This window comes from Myotis nattereri, assembly GCF_964212035.1.
Source record: "Myotis nattereri genome assembly, chromosome: 1".
NCBI classification, from domain to species: Eukaryota; Metazoa; Chordata; class Mammalia; order Chiroptera; family Vespertilionidae; genus Myotis; species Myotis nattereri.
In genome coordinates, this window is record NC_138075.1 from 44,933,329 (window position 1) to 44,958,700 (window position 25,372).

The 25,372-nt window shown below is 48.5% G+C and overlaps 2 protein-coding genes across 2 annotated transcripts in view; one reads left to right on the top strand and one right to left on the bottom strand.

The window, feature by feature from the left end:
- The window catches only part of AAGAB (alpha and gamma adaptin binding protein), a 49,388-nt gene extending 38,805 nt beyond the window's left edge, over positions 1-10,583 (top strand). The window contains exons 7-10 of the mRNA XM_081113423.1: positions 229-325; positions 7,627-7,731; positions 8,195-8,244; positions 8,893-10,583. Coding sequence (XP_080969549.1) covers positions 229-325; positions 7,627-7,731; positions 8,195-8,244; positions 8,893-8,970 — 330 coding nt within the window. The 3' untranslated portion in view covers positions 8,971-10,583. The remainder of the gene's footprint in view (positions 1-228; positions 326-7,626; positions 7,732-8,194; positions 8,245-8,892) is intronic.
- Positions 10,584-17,811: 7,228 nt separating this feature from the next.
- SMAD3 (SMAD family member 3) overlaps positions 17,812-25,372 on the bottom strand; it is a gene marked incomplete at its 5' end in the record, with an annotated part of 114,668 nt that continues 107,107 nt past the window's right edge. Inside the window, 2 exons of the mRNA XM_081113433.1 lie at positions 17,812-22,082; positions 24,618-24,762. Coding sequence (XP_080969559.1) covers positions 21,959-22,082; positions 24,618-24,762 — 269 coding nt within the window. The 3' untranslated portion in view covers positions 17,812-21,958. The remainder of the gene's footprint in view (positions 22,083-24,617; positions 24,763-25,372) is intronic.

Genomic DNA, 25,372 nt, shown 5'->3' on the forward strand with positions numbered 1-25,372 from the left:
ATGACACTTTCTAATTTTTTTTTTAAGGAAAATACTCCTAAGTTAGTGAATTTTTAGCCATTTATTTTTTTATGTGATGTTGAGCCTTCTTCATCCCTCCTTGTCTCCAGCCCCTAATACTGCTTCTCTAAAGCCAGCCCATGGGTGGAAGTGTGAGCCTTTTGGATTTAGTTCTGAAGTAGCCTGCTATTAAAGTATTGCGTGTGTGTTGTGTGTGCTCCTCAACAGCAGCCCCGTTTGCCAGCAGCAGATAGGACTGAATCCCTCCTGGATCGTCGGAGTGGTGCAGCTAATACAGCAGATGCTCAGGTCGATAGCATTGTGGGTAAGTTCCTCCTTTGGCTGCTAAGAGACAGCTCTGTGGAATTTGGAATAGCCAATGTATCAGGAAATGAATCATCTGGGGAATATTGACTTTATATATGGGCAAGGGAAGGAAGTTGATAACCCCAAGTGAATGTGAGCCTTGAGATGGCTATCAGAAAAAGGAGGAAGAATAAACACATTGCAAATCTGTATCATTTTTGTCTCTGATTCTCTTAGCAAGATCTTCATTCAGATCATCTAGCTAAAATAGACAGGACCAGGTGGTGAAACAGCTTTATATCTCCATATTACAGTTTTTTTCATAGTATTTAACAGTAGTTAGAGTTGATGGTATCAAGAATAATATCTATACTAATAAAAGGGTAAAATGCTAATTAGGGCAGATGTCCTCTGGAAGACCTTCCAGATGTCCTTCTGGACAAAGCCACAGCGGCTGTGAGGGCTGAGACATGGCTGCGAAGGCCAAGGTGCAGCTGCGAAGGGCCAGCCTCAGGCCAGCAGTGACAGCAGCAGAGGGGTAATGGGGGCAGCGCCTTCCCCTGATCCGCCAGGTCGCCTCCCACAGAGGGAGTCCAGACTGCGACTTAGGCCAGGGGCCGAGGCAGAGACAGTTAGGGGCGATCAGGCCATCAGGGGAGCAAGTTAGGGGTGATCAGGCTGGCAGGGGGGGCAAGTTAGGGTCAATTAGGCCAGCAGGGGGGCAAGGTAGGGGCGATCAGGCCGGCAGGTAGAGACAGTTAGGGGCGATCAGGCAGGCAAGCAGAGGAGTTAGGGGCGATCAGGTAGGCAGGCAGGCGAATGGTTAGGAGCCAGCAGTCCCAGATTGCGAGAGGGATGTTTGACTGCCAGTTTAGGCCTGATCCCAGCAGTCGGACATGCCCCTAGGTGTCCCAGATTGGAGAGGGTGCAGGCTGGACTGAGGGAAACCCCCGTGCACAAATTTCATGCACTGGGCCTCTAGTAACCTTATAAGCCCTTTCACATCCTTTTAAAGTTCTTTTATATATCCTCTTTCTCACCTGGTAATTAAGTTTGGCAGAGAAGTTATTTTATGGAGATGATGGTGAGGCCCAGAAGAGTTCAATAATTTGCCTAAGGGTATCTAATAAGAAGGTCCTAGAACTGAAACTAGAATCTAGTCTGCTGTCCAAAAGCTAGAAAGCCAAGGAGCTTAGTTGAAATAACTATAAATATTCTTTTGTTAGGGAACTACTATAATCTCTACTTTCTCTTTATGCCACAGTAATAGTTGTTTGCAGGCCTGATCCACTGATGGATGTTAAAATTAATAGATGAAAATTTTAGAAGAAACATGACATTTGCATAGTCTAAAAGCATTTCTGCTAAGTTATTTATTTATTGCAGAGGGAAAATAGTAACTTTATATTAGAAAACTTAGATACTACTTCAAGTGATGAAGATGACCTCACCAGTAATAATAAGATATACTGACATCATCTCCCCATGATCTGTACCAAACAGGCACTCACTTTTGTGCTGTTTATGCCAAAGGCATAATCTCAATCTAATAATAAGAAAACATTAGACAAACCCAAATTGAGGAACATTATACAAAATAACTGACCAGGACTCTTTAAAAGTCATAAAAGACAAGGAAAGATTCAGGAACTGTCAGAAATTGGAGAAGTCTAAGGAGATTTGACAGCTCAATTTTGTGTAGGACCCTGGAACAGAGAAAAAAGGCTTTTAGTGGAAAAGTTGATGAAGTTTGAATGAAGTCTGTGGCTTAGTTAATAGCACTACCCCATTATTAACTTCTTGACATTTATAATTATAACATGGTTATATAAGATGTTAACATTGAGGAAAGGTGGGTGAAGGGCATATACTATTTTTGCAACTTAAAAAATCCTCACCCGCCCTGACTAGTTTGGCTCAGTGGCTAGAGTGTCGGCCTATGGACTGAAGAGTCCCAGGTTCGATTCCAGTCAAGGGCATGTACCTTGGTTGCAGGCACATCCCCAGTAGGGGGTGTACAGGAGGCAGCTGATCAATGTTTCTCTCTCATGGATGTTTCTAACTCTCTCTCTCCCTTCCTCTTTGTAAAAAATCAATAAAATATATTAAAAAAAAAATCCTCACCCAAGCCCTAGCTGGTTTGGCTCAGTGGGTAGAGTGTCAGCTTGTGGATCAAAGGGTCCTGGGCTTGATTCCGATAAAGGGCACCTACCTGGGTTGCAGGCTCCTCTCTTACAGGAGGCAACCAATCAATGTGTTTCTCTCACATCAATATTTCTCTCTGTCTTTCTCTCAATGGGAAAAGATCCTTGGGTGAAGATTAAAAAAAAAAAAAAAATCCTTACCCAAGGATATATGTTTAATTATTAGAGAGAGGGGAGGATGGAGGAAAGGAACAAGGGAAAGAGAGAGAGAGAAATACTGATGTGAGAGAGAAACATTGATCGGTTGCCTCCTCTATGCACCCAGACTAGGGATTAAACCCACAAATGTGCTCTGATTGGGAATCAAATCCGCAGCCTTTTTGGTGTATAGGATAATGCTCCAAGCAACTGAGCAACCTGGCTGGGGCTTTGTTACTTTTTTATAAAGCTAAAATTATTTCAAAAAAATTTTTTTAAATTTATCTTTATTGTTGAAAGTATTACAAATGTACTCTTTCCCCCTCCCTTTGACCCCTTTCACCCCACATTTGCCCTCTGCAAGGCCTACTGCATTGTCTATGTCCATGGTTATGTATATATGCATATAAGTTCTTTGATTAATCTCTTCCTTTGCCCCCTCCCTTTTCTTCCCTCTAAGATTCATCATTCTGTTCCCTGCTTCCATGTCTTGGATCTCTTAGTTTATTTTGTTCATTATATTTCATACACACACACACACACACATACATATACATATACAGTGGGGCCTTGACTTACGAGTTTAATTCGTTCCGAGACCGAGCTCGTTAAGGAGCTCATTAAGGAGCTCGTTAACTCAAATTACTCTATAAACTCAATGCAAAAAAATCGGCCGAGAGACAGCTGGTATCTCAAAAAACTCGTTAGTCAGGGCACTCGTAAGTCAAGGCCCCACTGTACACACACACACACACACACACACACAAATAAAAGGCAAACATGCAAATTGACCATACCTTTACTACGCCTTAAGCCACGCCCACCAGCCAATCAGAGTGACTATATGCAAATTAACCCAACCAAGATGGCGGCGGCAGCCACGGAGCTGGAGCAAGCAGGAGGCTTGGTTGGCCCAGTGATGGAGGAAGCCAAGCTTCCCGCCTGCCACCGCTGGCTCTGTGCTCCACTCAAGGCAACAAAGTTTTAATTATAGAAGATAAACCACAGATACCTGCTTTCAGCTGGCCTTGGCCATGGAGCTGGAGCAAGCAGGAAGCTTGGGTTGCCCCAGGCGATGGAGGAAGCCAAGCTTCCCGCCTGCCCTGGCCAGCTCTGAGCTCCACTCAAGGCTACAAAGTTTCAATTTTAGAAGGTAAATAAATCCCAGAATTAAAAAAAAAAAGAAAAAAAGGAGAGGCTGGGAGCTTCCGTCGCCAGGGGGATTGGCCAGCCTGAAAACGGCCCTCAGCCCCTCAGCCCCTCACCCAGACTGGCCAGGCACCCCAGTGGGGATGCCCCACTCTAAAGGGGGTGTGGCCAGCCTGAAAACAGCCATCAGCCCCTCACCCAGGCTGGCCAAACCTCCATGGGGTGAGGGTCCCCACTGGGGGGGGGGCTTGACCAGCATGCAAACAGCCATCAGCCCCTCACCCAGGCTGGCCAGGCACCCCAGTGGGAACCCCCACCCTGAAGGGGGTGTGACCAGCCTGCAAACACTCATCAGCCCCTCACCCAGGCTGACCAGGCACCCCAGCGGGACCCCCACCCTGATCCAGGACACCCTTTAGGGCAAACCAGCCAGCCCCCAGCTGTGCACCAGGCCTCTATCCTATATAATAAAAGGGTAATATGCAAATTAACCCTAACAGCAGAACAACTGGGAATGACTGGTCACTCTGACACACACTGACCACCAGGGGGAAGATGCTCAATGCAGGAGCTGTCCCCTGGTGGTCAGTGCACTCCCACATGGGGAGCTCTGCTCAGCCACAAGCCAGGCTGATGGCTGCCAGCACAGTGGTGGTGGTGGGAGCCTCTCCTGCCTCCTCAGCAGCACTAAGGATGTCCAACTGCAGTTTAGGTCTGTTCCCTGCTGGTAAGTAGACATCCCCTGAGGGCTGCCGAGCTGCCAGAGGGATATCTGACTGCCATCTTGGGCCCAATCCCCCAGGGAGCAGGCCTAAGCCAGCAGGTAGACATCCTCTGAGGGGTCCCAGACTGCAAGAGGGCATAGACTGGGCTGAGGGACTCCCCCCACTCCCCTGAGTGCACAAATTTTTGTGAAGCGGGCCTCTAGTGTGTTTGTGTGTGTGTGTATTTTTTTAAGGCAAAGCTAAACCAACAGATGTAAAACACTTCAACTCCATGTTTCCCTCCTTTCTTTACTAAACTTATTTCCATTCTTCACCTCCCATTCACTCTTCAGTGCACTCCCATCTAACTTTTGCCTCCATTTCCCACTAAATCAGCTCGCCAACAAACTCCATGCCACTGAATCTAATAGATGTCTTCCATTTCTCCTCCTGGCCTCTTGGCAGCATTCAATATTAGGGAGCAATCCCTTTTGAAACAATGTCTTTTCTTGACTCACCCAACACATCTTAGTTGGGTGATTTATCTGCTTTCTGGTTATTCCTTCTCTTTCTTTAGAAATTTACCCTTTTTTTACCCAGCTTTTAAATATTGCCATTCTGCAATGCTCCACTTAAACTCCTCTTTCAAATCTGTAGCTAAAGCATGAAGTGGTTCTATCCATGTCCACAGTTCAATTATCATGTATACACAGACAAGTCACAAATTTTTATCTCTAGCCCTGTATGCCAGTTGCCAGCATGATATGCTCACTGAACTAAAACAAATTTATTAACCAAAATACATTTTTAACACCAAATTATCTATATGACATTGTAGTAGATGCAGAGGATTATAAGTTATCATCCTTGTCTTCAAGGAGCTTATAGTCCAAAAATGCAGAGACAGGCCTTGTAATGGTTAAGGTTGTGGGCTTGAGTCCTAGACAACTGGGTTCAAATCATGGCTCTACCACTAGTAATGAAATGACCTGGAGTAAGTTAGTTAGCTTCCATGGGCATTAGTTTCTCCTTCTGTAAAATAGGGGTTAACAAATCTTCCTTACAGTGCTGTAGCAAAAGCGAAATGGAATGTGCAAGTTAAAGCACTCGTGGTGCAGATAAAAAGCAAACTCTCTTACTATGGTAGTCTTTATTATAGCAATGTGGCGAGGTGTCAGAATACAAAGTAGCATATGCCAGTGCCAAGACAGTTCTGTAAACATGAAGTGTGGGAGCATTAAAGGAAGGAGACAGACCTGTGTGCTGGGATGGTGGGCCTGGAGTGGAGGATGAGTTAAATTCTCATTAAACTTTGATAATGAGGCAACATGCTGAATGGTAGTAGGAGTACAGGAGTTTAAACCAGCTTTACCTCTGAACTGTTGTAATTTTTGATGAGTTGTAATTTTTAAACCCGGATTTTTTCATGTGTGAATTGTGGACAGTGAAATCTATTCTAGCCACCTTATATGGTTGTCAGTAATAGACGTGAAAATATATGTTGTACAGTAAAAGATGGAATAAATTTCAGGCTTTTAGTGCTGAATTGGTGTACCTTAGTGGAGAGTGTGGCCTATAGAGTTGGAAACACCTAAGACTGAACCCAAGGTCACATTTACTAGCTGTGACCTTGAGCACGTCACTTCAACACCAAGCTCTAGTTTTCTCATCTCTAAAATGGAAACTGTGTGCCTTGCCTCATTATAGTGTTGTAAGGATAAAATAAGTTACTGCTCATTTGTGAGGCCCACTAGCAGCCAAGCAGGGTGAATGAAGCCCTCTGAGTTGGAGGCCAGTACCTAGAGCACTCATTCAGTGGTGACTTTAATCAAAGCCAGGATTGACTGCCCTAGGATTCTGTGTATTTAGCACATCCTATATAATAAAAGCCTAGTGACCGAAATGGTGGAATGACCAGAGACCAGAACACCACAGCCCCTTGCCCAGGCTGGCCCCGCCCCCCAGGGAACAGGGGTTCCCCTAGGCAACGCAATAGGATGCGAGTTTGATGGGGGAAAGTCGAAGAAATAGGGGGGAAGGTCTTAAGGGTCTGTGGGGTTGGTGTGGTCAGACCCGGAGTAGGTTTGGAGTGTGCTTGGGAAGGAAGAGGAAGATCCGATTGGAAAACGGCTCAGCACAGTACCTTTCTCATTGCGAACCGGACTGTGCCAGCCGTGGACTGAATGAGCAGTTGTTTCATGAATTCACTTGGGACTGACATGTTCATGGCAGCGGCAGGACTCCCAAAACTTCACTGATTCCAAATAGTAAACAGCTATCAACATCAAAGAACAGAAACATCCTCTCCCACTAGAGGCTCTGGATGTTGCAACATGACTGAAGGAAACATCACTTAAGGAGGAGTTAGAAAAACCAGAAGTATACGACCAGAGGATTGTGGTATTGTGGAGGATGCCTGGGCGTCTATTGCTAGAATGTGAGCCTGTTATAGTGCATGTACATAGTCAGCCCTATAGTCCTCAGTCTCACAGTATTTGGATGTGACTTCTGGCGGGAAATTATTTCGATTGAGGTTTGCTGTTCCATTGCGGCGAGGAAGATCAGAATTAAAGGTTTCATTTGTTACCTTGGTTTGAAGTGGAGGAAAATGGGATAGTGACGAATAAGAAACTTTGGAGATAGTGAAGGGCAGTTTGTCCAGACTGTTGAGAGCTCAGAATTAGAGTTTAATTGGGATAGAAATCCTGCTAATAGCACCTGATGCCTGAAATCTGAGCACTCTACTTTTAGCTTTTCCAGTTCAAGTTTTTGGAGACTGCTTATTAAAACATTCCTGGTTGGAAAGTGCAGAACACCACGACCCCTCACCGAGGCTGGCCCCGCCCCTCCAGGGAGCAGTTAGAGGTGATCAGGCAGGCAGAGGTGTTAGGGGCGATCAGGCAGACAGGCGAGCAGTTAGAAGCCAGCGGTCCCGGATTGCAAGAGGGATGTCCACGGGATTGGGCCTAAACCAGCAGCCGAACATCCCCCAAAAGCTCCCAGATTGCAAGAGGGTGCAGGCTGGGCTGAGGGACTCACCCCTCCCCACCCCCTGCGCATGAATTTCGGCACCAGGCCTCTAGTATATAAATAACGTGTGACAATGTGTTGAATCCTTATTTCAGATCCTATGTTAGATATGGATATTCAAGAATTAGCCAGTCTTACTACGGGTGGAGGAGATTTGGAGAATTTTGAAAGACTGTTTTCAAAGTTAAAGGAAATGAAAGGTAAGCAGATGAATCCATTGGGCCTAACATGTTCCCATATTGATACTCCCTGGTTTTATATAGTAGGATTTTATTTGGTAACTGCTAATTCTATTCCATTCTCTGGTCTCAGCTATCTTGAGAAACGTAGTTACTGGGAGACTGTGCCATCCTCTGGTGGTAAAAATCCCCTGGGGTAAATTTTCCTTTTCCCTCATTCTCTTTCCTCTTATTTTCCCTTCTTCTCTTGCCTCTGTTTCTTTCAGTGTGTCTCATTAATGTGGAGTCAGTGACACCCCTACCAATTTACTCATATAATTCCCATCTGGAGAATTTGTAAGACTTAAACTTCCTCACAGCTATAATGACTACACCATAAGCATGTCTTTGAAACCCATCTCCCATCTCCCAGTGTTAGAACATTGTACACTCCAGATTCTCTTGTGCTATTAGATGAATTTCTTAAGATATATTTTCCCCCTAGACAAGGCTGCGACGCTTCCTCACGAGCAGAGAAAGTTGCATGCAGAAAAGGTGAGACAATCAGTCAGGTATTTATTACCTACAAAAGATCCATGCTGTTAGAATTATAGCACTTATTGATTGATTATACTTTTTTATTTCTAAAGTGTCTTAGTGTGAATTTTTCATTGGATTTTAACTTATAACTAATTGAATGTTTACACAATAGTAACTTAGTTGCTGCAGTCAAACCAAGATTTTTCAAATGTTTGTTGAGTGACACGGAACTGTCATTGAGACTCAGCATGTTTGCCTTCCTAACTATTGGGCTGGAAAACGCAGTTATTTTGTTTTAGTTTGTTATTACCAACGCAACACATGTTCTTAGCAGGAAACATATATGGTTTATGGTATGTGTTGTATGAATGTGTCATAATTTACCCACTGCACTTTTGGACAGGTCATGTGCAATTTTTGCTTCTATAAAGAGTGAAGCTCTGCATATCCTTACCCATCACCATAGTACACAACTCTGATTATATCTTGAGTGGAAATTTCTAGAAGTGGAAGTCCTGGGTCTGGATATTCAAGGGTTTTAATATATGTTGCCAGAGGGTTGGAGGACAAGGTATAGAATTTTAGTCTTAATCAAAGTGTGACATGAAATGAGCTGAAATTTAGCTGTTGGCTAAAATGTGTTGCATGTTTCTCTTGACACAGGTTGCCAAAGCCTTCTGGATGGCAATTGGGGGAGACAGAGATGAAATCGAAGGCCTTTCATCTGATGAAGAACACTAAATTACTCCTACTAGGGTTTGACTAACAAAGATGCTAACTCGCACTACCTGAGATACTTTCCTGTCAACCCCGTTACGTTTTGCTGAACTTTCCGTCATCCTGTTGACTGCCAGATTTGTTCATAGGATCCTCTTAATTTTAGTTTTTAGTAGAGGGTTAAGGAGAAAGTTTTTCTCCCTCGGGATATTGTAAAGGAGTGAGGAGTATAATGATAGTAAGGACTGATAATTTTTCAGATATGCTTTTTTGTTCTAGGAATGGAAGGGAATGAGAGGCTCAGAGGTTGTGTGTGACTTGCCCAAGTTAAAGAAGAAGCCACTCTTAGTCAGCTTTGCTGGCGCATGCCCTGTGGTCACACTTGATGATGCAGATCAGGAGCTTGTGCCGCCTTTCCTGGGTGTTCTGGATCTTCTGCTCTGAGCTTCGATGCTTTTGCATCAAAAGAAAGGAAGCAGCTGCGGATTCAATTTGTGCCGTAGTATAGGTGGGGCCAGTGGCAGTGGCCCTCAGGTTAGTATCTAGCTAAAAAGTTGCTCTGGGCATTTCAATTAAAGTATAGTGTCTGAGCTCATGCTAGAAAGTATTGAGGAGCCAGTGTAACATTTTAGACTATAATAAATGAGGCAAAGGTTTCCTACTCTGGTAGGGATAAGACAGATACCTTTACAAAGTTGGGGGGTGAGGAGGGTGGGTGCGGTTTGCATGTGTGTAAGAGACAGAGAGGAACTTAAGTAATTCCCTGTAATGGGCCGTTGAAACAGTCTGTGATCATATACGGAAGTTTTGGCATTGCCTTTATCATGAATAAACTCTTCTTCCTTAGAGTTTTCTTGAGATGTCAGAGCTGTGTTGTCACATTTTATACCCTCCTCTCTGAAAGACAGACCACTGCCTAATAGTAATACTAAGGAGTGATTAAGGTAGAAAAGGATGTGAAAATATTAGGCAGTGAGTCCTTGAGTACCTTGTGTTACTTCCTGGGCTGAGTGGGTCAGCCCCTGGGGAACTGACCACCAAAAGGAAAGTTTCCAAAGGAAGAGTTGGAAATATAGCAAATAACCCATCACTGTGGTGGCCGCTGCATGGCTCTAAATGTCACAGGGTCCCAGAGCTGGGTGGTGCTGGAACCGGGGCTGAGCACTACTTCTTGGTCTGGTGTGCTCACTAGCAGAAACAACTTTCAGACCCCTGTGCTCCATCTTCCAAGCACTGGGACGTGAGGCAGAAGCAGAAGGAACGGAGGCTCACGGTGCCAGGCCAGGGCGACCACAGGAGCAAAGGTTGCAGTGATTGGAGCATTCAGGAAGAGCCATTTCAGGGAACTTTGGTGGCTGTCTTGCTTGGTGACTTTTTTTTATTTACTATTCTGAAGGATTATTCACCATTCCATCAGTGTTTCTTTGAGATGACTGGATCAGCCATTCATTAGGAATATAAGGAAAGTTAGCTCCTTGCTGCAAAATAAAAGGTGGAACATGTTTTTCTTAAAATATGAGAGGTTTTAGAAAATACATGAGGATCATTGGTTAGAGAAAACAGACTAAAAAAAAGCTGTGAACTTGATTTTGTGGCTTAAACCAAGCCAGATGATTAAAATGTGATTTGCATATAAAGTCTGCTAATGTGTATTATTATGATTTTGTTGTTTAGTAGAGGATGTATATGGAGAAGTCTTTCTTCCTTCATTGGATTAGACATAAATAGTGAATAAGGTAAGGGTTTGTCAAACTCACTATTTTGGATCCAACATGCATATGTATACTGACAACTCACATATTTAAGACCTCAGCTATCAGCCTCTTCTAGGGGAAATGTGGGATAAAAGAATCCAGTGGCATCTACTAAAGGCCCAGGTTAAGAAGAGTGATCATGAGCTAATCCTATATAATAAAGAGGTAATATGCAAATTGACCATCATACCCTCACACAAGATGGCTGCCCCATGTCATCACAAGATGGCTGGCAGGGAAGGGCAGTTGTGGGCGACCAGGCTGGCAGGGGAGGGAAGTTGGGGGTGACCGGGCCTGCAGAGGAGGGAGGGCAGTTGGGGGCGACCAGGCCAGCAGGGGAGGGCAGTTAGGGGTCACCAGTCCCACAGGGAGGGCAGTTGTGGGGGACCAGGCCTGCAGGGGAGGGCAGTTAGGGGTGACCAGGCCAGCAGGGGATGGCAGGGGTGACCGGGCCGGCAGGGGAGGGCAGTTGGGGGCGATTGGACTGGCAGGGGAGCAGTTAGGCATCGATCAGGCTGGCAGGGGAGTGGTTAGGGGGTGATTAGGCTGGCAGGCAGAAGCAGTTAGGGGCAATCAGGCAGGCAGGCAGGCAGGCGAGTGGTTGGGAACCAGCAGTCCTGGATTGTGAGAGGGATGTCTGACTGCCGGTTTAGTCCTGATCCTAAACACCCCCCCCTCCCATGCACGAATTTTGTGCACCAGGCCTCTAGTATCTACACTAATAAAAGACAAAAATGGTAATTGGCGTACGGCGATACCTTTTTCATTGGCTAATCAGGGCTATATGCAAATTAACTGCCAACTAAGATTGGCAGTTAACTGCCAACTAAGATTGGCAGTTAACTGCCAACAAGATGGCAGCTAATTTGCATATGTAGGCACAATGCAGGGAGGCGAAAGGGAAAGCAGGAAGAAGCCCCCTGCCACTGACAGTGATCGGAAACCCAGGGGGGAGCTAAGAGCTGGGGGGCAGGGCAAAGGTGGCCCCAGCCATGATCGGAGAATCAGGCGCCTTTGCCGCCCTGGCCAGTGATAGCAGGAAGTAGGAGTGGAGCCAGCGATGGGAGCTGGGCATGGTCGAAGCTGGCAGTCCCAGGAGCTAGGGGTCCCTTGCCTGGGCCTAAAGCGAAGCCCACGATCGCGGCGCCCCCCGCTGCCACTGCAGGTCCCCGCTGCCTGGGCTGGATGCCTAGGCCAGAGGTGTCAGGCCTGGGCAGGGGCGGAGCCTGCAACCGCGGGGAGCTGGGGGTCCCCTGCCCAGGCCTGACACCTCTGCCAGAGGCCCAGGCCTGGTCAAGGGGCCGATCCGGTGATTGGTGATCGGAGGGTGATGAGGGTCAACTCTGGCCGAGGCATCAGGCCTGGGTGGGGGGTGGAGCCGGGAATTGGGGGGATATGATGGTCCCCTTGCCCAGGCCTGAAGCCTGGGTCAGAGGCGTCAGGCTTGGGCAGGGGGTGGAGCAAGCAATCAGAGGGAGATGGGGGTCCCCTGCCCAGGCATGATTCCTGGGCCAGAGGCCTCAGGCCTGGGCGGGGACCAGAGCCAGTGATCGGGGGTGATGGGGGTCCCCTGTCCAAGCCTGACACCTCTGGCGGAGGCGTCAGGCCTGGGCAAGGGGCCGATCAGGCGATCGGAGGGTGATGGGGGTCAACGCCTGAGGGCTCCCAGTATGTGAGAGGGGGCAGGCTGGGCTGAGGGACACTCTCCCCCCCCCCCCACACACCCAGTGCACGAATTTCGTGCACCGGGCCCCTAGTATATATATAAAAGCCTAAGTGACCAGTTGCTATGATGTGCACTGACCACCAGGAAGCAGATGCTCAATGCAGGAGCTGCCCACTGGTGGTCAGGGAACTCTCACAGCAGGAGTGCCTCTCAACTGACCAACCAGCTGGTGCCAGATGCCAGGCTCATGGCTGGTGAGCGCTGCTGCGGCAGCGTGAGCCTCTCCTGCCTCTGCTACAGCGCTACTGAGAGGCAGCATGGCACCCGGTCTGGGCTCAGGCTCCTCCTTGGCCGCCTGCTGCTTTGCACACTTCTACATCCCTCGGGGGATGTTGGACTGCGGGTTTTGGCCCGATCCCCAGATTGCGAGAGGGTGCAGGCAGGCTGAGAGACCCCACTGGTGCACAAATCCATGCAATGGGCCTCCTGTAGTGTAATAAAAGTTGTACTTTATCTAAAGTGACCTCTGTAGTTGCCATTCACAAGTTATTATGGACTGTCCACCTGGGATTTTATATGAGAGAATTGTCTACCCCCCTCCTCTTGAAATATTTATCTATTTGTATAACACACTGTTTGGCACATAGTGGGTCCTTAATTTTGGTTTGTATTTGTATTTGATAGTTTGATGAATATTATCACAAAGTTTGAAAGTCCATGAGTGTTGGAAGGTAGGGAGAGACAGTAAGCTTTTTTCCCCCTGAGAAAATTGTGTGTTATGTAATAATTTTAGAGTGATGAAGACATAGTTATTTTTATAATTTTAAAATATGTTATCCTGCCAGAATATGAGAAGATTGACAGAAGCAGTTTGCTTGCTCTCTATTTATAGAACTTGGCCACATCTAATTCAGAGAAGCTGGAGATTCAGAGAAGCTAGACTTAGATGGCTGAGTAATATGGGATGTGGTTCAAGGACCATAGAGCATGTCAGGCCATTACTGCAAACCACTTATACCACATGAGATGTGATAAATGGCTAACTGCAAGTTCCCATCATGGAGAGGTGGGGATAAATGTGTTTGCCGTGGCTGATGTTGGACCCCCTCCACCTTGGGCCAGTCTCTTAACAATGGCCATAGGGAGAGCACGTGGCATGCACCCCTTACCCTGCCTTGGCCTGCCATAGAAAGACAATCTTAGAAGAATCACTGTCTAAGGGTAAGATGAGAGCTCCATGAACTATTCTGAGCTTGTGTTTGCTGATGCAAAGCTAAATTTAGCAAACATGTGTCTAGTGTGGTCAGAGGTCCTGATTCATTAAATGCTCTGATTGATGGAGACAGACTTCCGGAGAATGCTGTAATGAGTTGGAGTTGTCCTTCACACACACACACACACACACACACACACACACACACATTTAAAAATAGGGAAGACAATTTAGCTACAGCATTCTGTCATTAAATATCAAATTTCATTAAAAGATTGTAGGTGGAGAAAATGTAAAATATCTGGTCAAGTGTACCTACTTACTAGGATTGGCTTGAAAACAACACCCTATTAACTTCCCATCATTTGTATATCTCATAAAGTAGCATGCTGACTATGCAGGGCAGAGTTCTAATTTTGATTTAGATTCTACTTGGAGGTTAGTTTAGTGATCCATGCTTGCACCTTTGGCATATTAGCTCTTGTAGAAAGGGTCTTAGAAATTCTCTAAGTTTTATATTTTGGGCATGACCTATATGCCTGTTATTAACATCACAGGTCTTGCTCTTAATGTAGATTTCTTTATTCAGAGTGAAGTGTGTGTGTGTGTTGCAGTTCTTCTAGTAGAGGAAGCGTCTTGCTCTGTTCCGAGGTGTTTCTGATTTGCAGAATGAAGAATTAATAGAGGTAATAGCAATGTATGGGCCTTTTGTTGGAGCACCACTGAGCACATTCCAGCTCTTAATGACTTACAGTTCTACTTTGTTTCCCATTGGGAAAGTACTGATTCAAAACCAGGACTTAATAGTTATTACTGCATCTTTGGAACACAGGTTTGGCAAGAAAAGAACTTTTTTTCTCTAGACCCCTTTAATATCTGTGGGTATATGTTGATAGACTCAAATACTCTCTCCCCATAACTACAAATTTGGGCAGCACAAAAAGGGCACATACAGCAGATCACGACCAGCCTTCCTGGTTCTCTCCTGTGAAAGATGTGAACAGTCATTGCCTCTCCCCTTTCTCATATCAACCAGGTGGCTTTAATGCTATAACCACATGGGCTGAGGCCTGGAGTAGGAACTGTAAGAAAACAGCAGCATAATTTAAGAGAGAAAAGATTCTCTTCATCTGAACCCAAGGTCTGTACCAATCCTGCTGCTCCAGGGAATTCTCAGGAAGTCATGTATGGTGAAGTTAGGTCTAAAGGGTGAGGAAAAGCAACTAACCTATTCCTTTAACCTGATGAAGCAAGGATCCAGGGTTCAGCCAGCACTGATTGGGAACTTTCTTGGTGCCAGACTGGGCCAGGTGCAGCAGAGGCTGCAGACTCAGTAAGGATGTATTTTCTCTGCTCTAGGAGCTCATCGTCCAACTCGGGTGGGAGGAGGGGACAAGCAAGATGAGGGCACAAAAGGTGGAATGCTGGGCAGAATATGCAGAGCACCCTGACCAGCCCTAATTGCTTGTGGGAAGGAGAGCACTGTTGGGAGGAGCATAAAACACAGCTGGGAGCAGGGGTTCTCAAACTTGAGCCCACATCAGAATCACTTGGAGGGCCCCACCCCAGTTTCTGATTCAGTAGGTCCAGGGCGGGGCCTCGGAATGTGTTTCTACCCTGATACTGATGTAACTGGTTAGTGACCACATTTTGAGACCCACTGACTTACAGGAAGTGATGCTTGCATTGAGCCGAAAGGACATGAATTTGGGCAGTAGGTGGAAGTTACGGCATGAACAAAGGTATGGAGATAACGCAAGGAGTTCTGTTGGGAAAACTCCGGTAGTCCAGTTAGAGGAGTGGTGATGGGTAAGGATGGATTGATGTTGGAGAGAACCATGAAATCCTACTTTGTGGGGCCTGTGTTTCCTCTGGAGGTAATTGAGGAGTCAAGAAGTTTGGAGCAGAAGAGACATTAACTATAATTACACTCCAAGGAAATCGGGCAGTGGTATTAGCCAACACTAATTAATTAGCACTATTTGGAGAGAAGCGTTGAGAAGGATTCTGAGGCTGAGAATGGACCAAACACTGTGATTAGTGGTTTCACCGTGGATAGAGAATGGTGGCAGTTTTGCCCCATATTTGCCATTCCTGGACTAGAGGGAGACAGATTTAGAGACTATTGGAATAGCTCTGATAAAAGGTAATCAGGAACTGTTTGGTGGTATTCCTTTGGCTATTTATAAGGACTTACTATAGAATAGTACATTGGAAATGGATGCAAAGGTATTGCTGAGGTAGAATCTTCTAAATTGATTCATTTATCTAACAAAAATATGCAGTGGCCAAAAGAAGTTGGGGGTATAAAAATAAGATACAAACTCTGCTCTCAGGGAACTCGCAGCCTAGAGGAGGAGAAAGCCATGGTGAAGACAGTTGAGAATGTGGTGATAGATTCACAGAGGGCTTCCTGGAGATGTCTGAAGGCAAAGCATTAGTGACCGTTAGCCAACAGAGCTGGTGGTGCCTGTCAGAAAGGCCAGGGCCGGGGTTAGCCTGGGGAGGAGGGGTTAACGTTCCAAGCAGAGTATAAGGCAGCCAGCTGAGAGCGCGACATGGGCCCAATGATGAAGGTCAAGTGGTCCGTGTTGAAGACCTTAGAATGTGTGCTGTGGCTGAGGAGGTGGGGGCATCTAAGGTCAGGTAGGTCACTGGGGGTGGTACGGATGCTGCATGTACAGGAAAACAGGCTGGAGACTAGGAGAGTAATTATTAAGCTGGTGCAGTTGTCCGGGTGCTCGAGGACCTGTGTAGGGCAGTGAGAATGGGAAACAGGACTGATTGGATGTGGGGAGTGAGGGAGGGTGGACGACTGTGACTTCTGTGGGTGTAGGATGGGTAAATGGGGCTGAAGGCCAGGGGAGAGGGTGATGATTCAATAAGGGCAGTGGTGAATTTGCTTTTTAAGTTATGAGTTTGAGGTATTTGTGGCATCTCCACGTCCCGTTAGCCCACAGGCTGCTGGCTACAGATATGAAGCCCGGGATTGATGTCCAGGCTGTAAATACTGATTTGGAAGTCATTGGCATTTACGTGGCCTGAAATTTTGTGAGTAGATGAGATCACTTGGGGAGGAACATCAAGAACACATGCAGTGGCTTGGGAACACCAACCGGACAGAAGGAGTAAGTGCGGGTACAAGAAAAAGAGGAGGTTGTGCCAAGGGGAGCCAGGCCATTCAGGGAGCAAGGCCTTTCCGAAAGGGAGGTTTGATTGACAGGCAGCAGAGGTGATGGAGAGCAAGGAAGAGATGTGCATCAGGCTGCTCAGGAGTTGGAGAAGCGGGGGAGGGAGCTAGAGAGAAGCTACTGATAAAAATGGGGAGTCAGGAAAGGAGTTAGCTCGCCACATATTTTGGTTAAATAGATGATTCAGTGTGTGGGTGTTATGTTTTAAATCACATTTGACAGGCAGCTGGAATTTAAAGTTTAGCTCAAAGGACAGGTTGGGTTAGAGGTATGGATTTGAGCCATTTGCTGAGAAATACAGATTAGACAAAACCTTAGTGGGGAGTCTTTATAGGGCAGGAGGGGAGAATTGGCCAAATAATAATCACAAAGGGAGGACTTTGATGTAGTTCCTGTGAACTCTGCCTCCCTCCCTTCAGGAGGGGTCTGAACTCTGGTAGGGTCCTTAGAAGGAAGGCTGCTGTGTAAGCGGCCCAGCTAATGACTGTGCCGGCCCCATTCTGTCTTCCTCCTCCAAACTGTTTTAATCATCCTGGTTTGTATCTACATCAGCTGGGGTCAGTGTAAGATTCAGCCCAGGAGGAAATGTTGAAGTCTGTCTTCTTGGGAGTTTAAAATGAATTTTCACAGGAGGCTAAAGAGTCATCTGAGCTGGAAACCTCACTTATGAATCTAAAACTGTCTCCATGCCTAGGGGAAGAGTAGTCTGGTGGCATCTAATCATTTCAAAGGCCTTTAAGTCCAGGGGAAAAGACTGCAAAGTGACAGTGGAGAGACAGCAGCTGTAGGGCCTGTGCGTGCCAAGGCAGATGCAACGGGGGTGGGACGTTTCACCCAGGGGCTCCTGCTGGCACTGCATGTGGCCCTTGGGGAGGGAGTGAGGCCCGTGGTGCATTACATGAGGCTGTGGCACATCCTTGGTCAAAGGACATTAGGGCTTAGAGACATTTGTCCCCAGCGCCCCACTGGATTCCCTTGTAAATCCCCTCCCCACCCAGACACAGCAGCAAGGAGGAGACTGCTCCAGGTGCAGGAGCTTTTCCAGGAAAAGTTTATTAGAAGGGCACTTAGAGGGAAGAGAAGGACAGAGGGGACAAATCTTTAATAGTACAATAGTACACTGCTTAACCAGGTGCTCTGCTCTTACGATACAAAAGTTAGAAAAAGCTAAAACACTATAAATACGTACATGCTTTTTACAAAGGTATTAAAAGGTCAGGCTGGCTGAGAAGTGAAGGTGGTCGACGTCGTCCATGCTCTATTCCCATTCCAAGAGTCCCGACCTGAACAGCCTTGTTGCAGGAGGGTGAGTGGAGGTGTCTTGGAGAAGGGGCTCCCGCCCTCCATGTAAAGTTCTCACCCCCAGGCAGGGAGAGGCCCAGAGCTGCCTGCTGTCACACGCCTCGACATGATTAGCGAGCCTGGGCTGGTGTGTCTGGATGCTGAGCCAAAAAAAGCCTCTGCGCCCTCAACCCACATCAGAACTGGCTGTGCCTCCAGCTCTTCCCAGCCACTGGCTTTGGGAGGAGAGACCTTTCCAATTTTCTTCAAGAAAATTAAATAGTTGTCTGTCTTGAATAGTTATTATATAAATAGAAAACACCAGGATGCAAGAGTGTACATTACTTGAGCATAAAATCAATTACAGAATCACTGAGAAGTTCTCGATCCAGTTTACATGATAGGCAAGTTTGTTTCTGCAGTGTTGCCTGGATGTCCGGTCATTTCCTTCTACCAGAGATGCCTCATCTTCATTTTTGATCCATGTCCTCTATGTAAATTTTTCTACTCCCCCCGCCCCCCACTTGAGAAGTATCTGATGCTCTTTAAAAGGGTGATATACATCTTGAAGATGGTTACTTGAAGGGATTCTGGAAGGGGACATTTATGCCACACAAAGAAAAATGGTACAACTTCGAGTCATCGATGGAGATTTTGGGAAAACGCCCAACTCTGCCACTTCAAGTCACACAGTAAGGCACAGGGTCCGGAACTAAACTCATGCCCTCTCTTGCTACTGGTAACCCCTGGTAAGTAAGTAGTCCCACGAGCTGTTTGCGGATTCCTCTCCCTCCACCTTTTAAGGACTAGACAGAGTGGCCTAGTGGGGCTCCCCCCTTGCAGAGACGTACAGGGAGCCTCAGAAAGGGCAGCTAAGGGTGAAGTCAGATAGCTGCCTTCCCCCGACTGCTCATACATGCAGACATGCACACACTGCTTACAGAAAACCTGTTTCTGCGGTCTGAGTAAAAGCATTTAGCCTTGGAATACATCCACACTCTAGGAAGTCAAGGGGAGATGGAGAAAGAAAGAAAAAAACTAAGCACAAGATACGTGCTACAGCTCATTCCAATACATGAACAATGATTTTTAAAAAATAATCACGGTCGATAAAAAAAATACAGCACAGACCACATAAGGACAATGGAAAAGCCTGCCAGCAGCCTTGCCCTCACGTGTTCTGAGAGTCAAAGGCCCTGCTCCTGACTCTCGGCTTGTCTCAAAATGTCAGGTCTTCGACAGCCCGCAGGGAAGCTGGCCAGCTGAGATGATGTTCCAGCACAGGCCTGTAACCGGAACCGCTGGGCGGCTCCTGCGTGTGCTCTGGAAGGATCGAAGTTACTAAATAAAGTTTGGAAGGGGGAGGAGAGGAAAGGGAATAGAAGTTGGCTCCTGGGGGAGGTGCCGAGGCCCCGCGCCCCAGGGCTAGCTACTCTGGGCTGCAAGGTGAAGGCAACCTGGTGGGGAGCCTGGACAACTACACTTTGCTACCTAACAGCTACTGTCACCCTCTAGAACGGCCCTTGTTTGCTCTTGCGCCTTTCAGCTGTCCTTTAACAAAGCTGTTAAATGTATAAATGCCTTTCATACAACAGGACTTAAAAAATATAACTAGTTTTGTGACAAAGAAAGGACACTGCTATTACACATGCCCCAAAGCACCTGTGCAGCCTCTGTGACCAGAGCGGCCAGGTCCTAAGCTCTAGGTAAGACCAGATTGCGTTCAGTGGTGCCAAAGGTCCGCTTACCTGCATTTTCCTTCTGCTGCCTCCCACAGGAGTCTAGTCTACAAAGAAAAAGGACCAAGTAAGTAGCTTTTGGAAAAACAAAGCACTGAGGGTTCTAAGGCACCATTCACATATAGCCAACCATGGCCGTTCAATCACCAAAGTTGGGCTGTACCTGAAGCTAAGTTGCCAAGTACCTACAGGACAGCTGGTGCCATAGGAAGCCCTCACAGGATCGTGTAGCAGGTGGAGAATGCAGGCCCTCAGGAACCAGTGCCCATGGCTTTTAGGAGAGGCCACAGTGGAATAATGCGCACCACAGGTCAGACCTGACCGGGAGTACGGCTGCACATCCAGGCGTCCCGACGGCCTCCTGCACCGGTAAGCAGCGGTCCACAGGTCCTTTCACACCAGGCACAAACTTCACAGTGTTTGGCCCTCAGGTGGAATGCGGAGCTGTGCATTGTCTCGGTTCTGTCAGTGGCCCTGTGAGGAGACTAACACAGGTCTGGCAAGTGCTGCTCCCCGTCTGTCTCTTCCTGTGTCCTCAAGAGGCGTGGTGAGCAGCTCCCACCCGGAAACCTCAAGGCTGGGGCTTCAGAGGCGTAGGATCCTGCAGGCGAGGCTCTGGCAAGCCTCCCACCTCTCCACGTAGCATCAGAAATGTCATCACATTTGAGGTGGATAACCTGCCAAAAGTATATACTTTCTTCCCTTCACCTGGAATTAAGACAGGACTTCCATAGGAAACCCCTTTATTTTTCCTGGTAGAAATTCATGCAAAAATATGGGATAAGTCATTTCATATAAAAACAGCAGCAAAGAATAAAGTACCAATTGCAAGTAGCAATGCTGTCTGCTGTATTCTGCAAAAGGGCTCTTTTTTTTCCAGTTGAAATAATTCATAATAGTTTCCTCACTAATTGCCACTGGGAGCAGTACTTATTACACAATATAACTGCTAGAGTTGTCACTGGTAATCCTCTATGAGAACTAGATAATCTTATACCCCAGGGGAAAGATGACAGACCTCTTTGCACCAAGTCTGCAATTTTCAAAGGTGTAAAAAAATGTCAATAGCCCTTTCATTTGCCTATGTTGGCCTGAGAGTTTTCCCTCCTGGTGAATTTGCTTCTGTTTATTTCAGCTTCCAAAACTGCTGGCAGGTGTCTTCTCAACAAAACCTGCACCTTGGGGGAGATGTCGCTGGGTCCCACTCTGGTTTCCAGTCCATGAGCCAGCCCAGGATTTAAGTATAAAACAAAGAGCACATGATAAAGCTCATTAAATTAATGCAATGGACTACATAAACAGTAGCCCAATGCGAAGTGAGCTCTTACGCCTGGGCCCTACGCAGTGTAGTGCCACCGTAGCCTCAATGCCATCGCTCCACAACACCTCTTGCTTTCTGTGAACACTTCACGTAATTCAAATCTCTCTGAGATTAATGTGACGAACTGTACATTGCGTGTGCACTGAGCCTCAGCAGATCCTTCTAACTGCTCCAAGTGAGAGAGGACATCTAAGCGCGTTTTGGAAAGAGGTCGCTCCCACCAGCTTTCCCCACTGCCCCTGGCGGTCTGAACGCTGGTTCACACCAATCCGCTGGTTCACACCAATCCGTTTGCTCTGAGCGGGAGGAGACCACAAGCCCCTCCCAACCCCAAGTCGGCCCAGTTCCCAGTGCAGGGTCCGCTGAGGGAGTGCTGCGGCTCGCGGTGCTCAGCTCAAGAGGCATGTGTCAAAAGCGCCGGAAGGTCGGGCATGGGGTTTACTCACACCCCTGCAGGCTCATCCCTACCTGGAACACCCAAGGTGAACTCCACACTCCAGGCCTTTGCGTGTTGGACAGTGCCATCCCAGACTGCGGTCATCGAGAAAGGAGGGGGCGGGGGCAGGGAGCAGGTGGTGACATACTACCTGTTTGCTCAAGCCACCAAAGCAGAAGGCATTTCTTGCCCTTCAAAATTGGGCCAGAGGGCAAATGTTCAGCAAACAGCTGTTCATAAAATCCATCTCTGGATTTGCTTTTGTGTTTTGGAGAACAGGTTGGTGCCACTTTGGTTGAGGGAGAAAAATGTCTTCTTCCTTGACAACAGTGAGTTGAGTCGAGTTCCAGTTTTCTCCACCTCCTATGTGGCCATTTTCCCCAAGCCCGCCCTCCCCTTCACCCACTGTCTCTAAGACACACTGGAACAGCGGATGCTTGGGGAGCCCATCTGGGTGAGGACCTTGTCAAGCCACTGCAAAGGCCCATTCAGGTGCAGCTCGATCCAGCAGGGGGTGCTGGTCACCGTCTGTCTCCTACAAGACATAGGGAAAGGGAAAGGGGTGGGAGGTGTTTATAATGTCCAGAAGGACACACAGATAAGTACACCTTTTGCTGCTTCGGTGACAGTCTTCTCCCCAGAGTCATAGATAGACCCTGGCTTGCTAGACCCCGAGGACCCTAGAGGAGGTGCCGATAACTTGCAGAATCTGCCACGCCCAACTCTCCGACCAAGAAGAGCTTTGAGTGAATCAGGTTCTCCTGATGGGCAAGGAGATGGCCCTTAAAGAGTTAAAGTGGAAAGCAAATTCCAGGGCACCCCAGAGGCCCACCAGTGGCTGTGAGGGGCCCCTGACAGCCTTCAGCCTGAACAAAGGTCTCCCCGGGTCCCCTCTGTCCTGAATGGGCGCCTCAGTTGCCCACGTCCAGCCCCGGCCCAGCCCCAGCAGCCCGCGATGACGTGTGTCTGTCTGATTGAGGGGTGTTTTTTTACAAAGCGCCGACAGAGTCCGCATGCCGTCGGTTCCCAATGTGCTGATATAATTCCCATCTACGGCCTTATTTTGGAAAATCTTACCAGCAGAGCGAGCCATGAAACAATTACTGGAAAAAACCAGGGCACACCACACGTTTCTTTTCCCCAAAGCGCTTTGTCTACACTCAGGCTGGTTGGTGACGCAGCCCGCAGGCGCGCTCCCAAAGGCCTCCGCTGAGCAAAGGCTATCTGCTGAGGCCGGCACCGTGCCAGCTGGAGGTGAGAGGCCTGGGCCCGGGCCTGCTCTCGGCCACCTCACAGAGAAGGGATGAAACCTTACTCTCTTTGGCCCAGGAGGCAGGAGGAGGGCAAGGCTGTTCTGGGAAGGGGCCGCACCCACCAGTTAGGCTGCCCTGCGGTGCTGCCAGGTGGCAGTGATGTGGTGGGCCGCCCGGGACGGGGTGTGCTGGCACTGTGTCCAGCGCGGTGACACAGTGCCCCCAGAGAATGGCTTCCGTCACCAAGGGGCCTCTTCCCAGCACTTGAAGCTGAGGGCGGTGGTGCCACGCCAGGTCAAGGGCCGCTGGCCTCAGGGCACCGCCCGCCTTGCCTCACCCCAGGGGAGGGCGAGAAATGAGCTTGCAGACTCACCCTGGGTGCCTGCCTGACCTGGGGCCTGAGGGTGGCCCTCAGGACTGTCGTCTGATGTAAGAAGAGCAAATGGACCTCCCTCTGGTTCTTTTCCATTGGGCCCATCTTTAAACACTTCCCTTCCCCAGTAAAATATGTGTATTAATTTTCTAACCTTTCAACTCTTGGTCCCCGAGTGATTTAGTCAGGGCTAAAAGGTGGGCTAAAACGTCCCTTGGGCTAAGCCTCTGGGCCTGGGCTAATCGCAGGCCATTAAAACTGTGTGGAGAGTTCTCCTGAGGTCTGACCCCTTTAATTGCTCAGTTGGCCACTCCTGGATTTCAGGGAGACCCCCACAGACCAAGGCGCCGTGCTCCCTGGCACTGTGGGGCATACAGGGAACAGCAGCTAGAATACGGTAAATGGGAGAGGAAGATTTCACGGACCCAAATCCTCTAATGAGAATCTGACTTTCCATAAGTCATGCTCATCTGGATTTCATTATAAACGGTGGCCCGGAGCCAATACCGAAATGGGTTTGGCTTGGGTGCAGAATGACTGCAAAACAAAATGGATTCCAAACATCTGGAAAAATGAAGAGAAGGGGAGAGTAACTTGCAAGGCACTGGCTCCTGCTGATGTGTGGGTACCTCCGCGTCTGCCTCAGGGCTGGGCTGGGGCGTGAGCGGGAAGCGGGGGCTGTGAGCAGGGGGAGGGGCCCACAGCCCTGCCTCTCAGGAGCCCCCGTCCAGGTGTGAAAGAGAAGGGCCTGGATTCTCTAAGCCCAAACCCGAGTGGTCTGAGAGCCTCAGAGCAGACCAGGGCAGCCCTGACCAGTGTTAGGTTAAACCAGTATCTGAAATTCCGAGAGACACCGTTTCTCTTCTGAGCAAGTCAGCTCTGTTCCTCTATGACTACCCACATCTCCTCCTCCTCCCCTGCTTCTCAGTTATTTCATGTTCCAGGTGCTCAGGGTCACCCAAGTCAGAGATGGAGCCACAGAGGCTGGAAGGAACGAGGAGATGAAAGGTGACTCCGTGGAGCAGGTCGCGCCAGACCCATCTGCCCGAAATGAACAAGGAAGCCAAGAGGGTACCACCTAGGTCCTAGGTTCAGCCTTTCCACGAACGATGTGGCTTTGGGCAGTCACTTTCCGTCCCTGGGCCTCAGCTCCGCCACCACCCCCCGCTCCACACACACACACACACACACACACACACACACACACAGCAGGGTGATGCAGTGTCCGCCCAGTAGTGTGAGGTGGCACAGAGCACGTGTCTGAGGCCCTGGGCCAGCGCTGCTCAGCTCTTCCTTATCAGCCTGCCAGGCCGCGGCCTCTCGGATCCCTGCCTCTGTTCTTTGGGCGAGGGCTGGCCTGGGTCATCTCTGAGGGGGCCCTGCTCTGCTGTGTGGAGCCCGCTGCCGTCCTTGGGCCCTCAGACACGCGCCCCCCAGTGCTGACCTGTACTCTGCTCCCCAGCCTTTGACGAAGCTCATGCGAATGGTGCACATGCGTGTCAGCTGGTAGACGGCCTCGAAGCCCTGGTTGACCGACTGAGCCAGGAGGGCAGCAAACTCCTGGTTGTTAAAGATCTTCAGGTTGCATCCTGTCAACAGAACAAAAACGGTGCTCCTGAGGACGAAGGCCGGGCGTGTCCGGTGCTCCGCTCCTGGCTAAGACCACCCCTGGGTCACCCGGAAGGTCCCAACTCACACCTCCTCCACGCTCGGCACCCTGCCCTGAAGCCATGCCACCTCCATGGGGGTACCGCTGGCATAGGTGAGGGGGAGAATTAAACACTGGCCTGCAAGCGCCAGCTCCCAGAGCTGTGGGGAACACTGGGGAAGGCAGTACAGTGGGCCACCAAGAACAAGGGAGAGGGCTTGGAGAGGTGGGCCTGCCCTGGGCTAAGGGAACAGAGAGACAAGGGACCCGAGCCAGAAAGCCCACGGCTGTGTGGGGTTTGGCCGACCGCCTGGGGAAAAATGACCCCTTGTCATTCAACAGAGTGAGTGGGGCAGAGACAGGCCAGCGGAAAGCTACGCCTGCCATCCCATCACAGAACTCATCCCAGGGCCCCAAGGCGCCTCCCGCCAGCTCCTCCGAGTCCACCTCATGTTGGGGCCAGGAGGGAGGGAGCGACCTGGGCCCCTTTTTGGCCTCTGGGCACCAGGCTGGGTTGGGGTGACATTCACAGCAAAGTGAAGGTGTGTGTC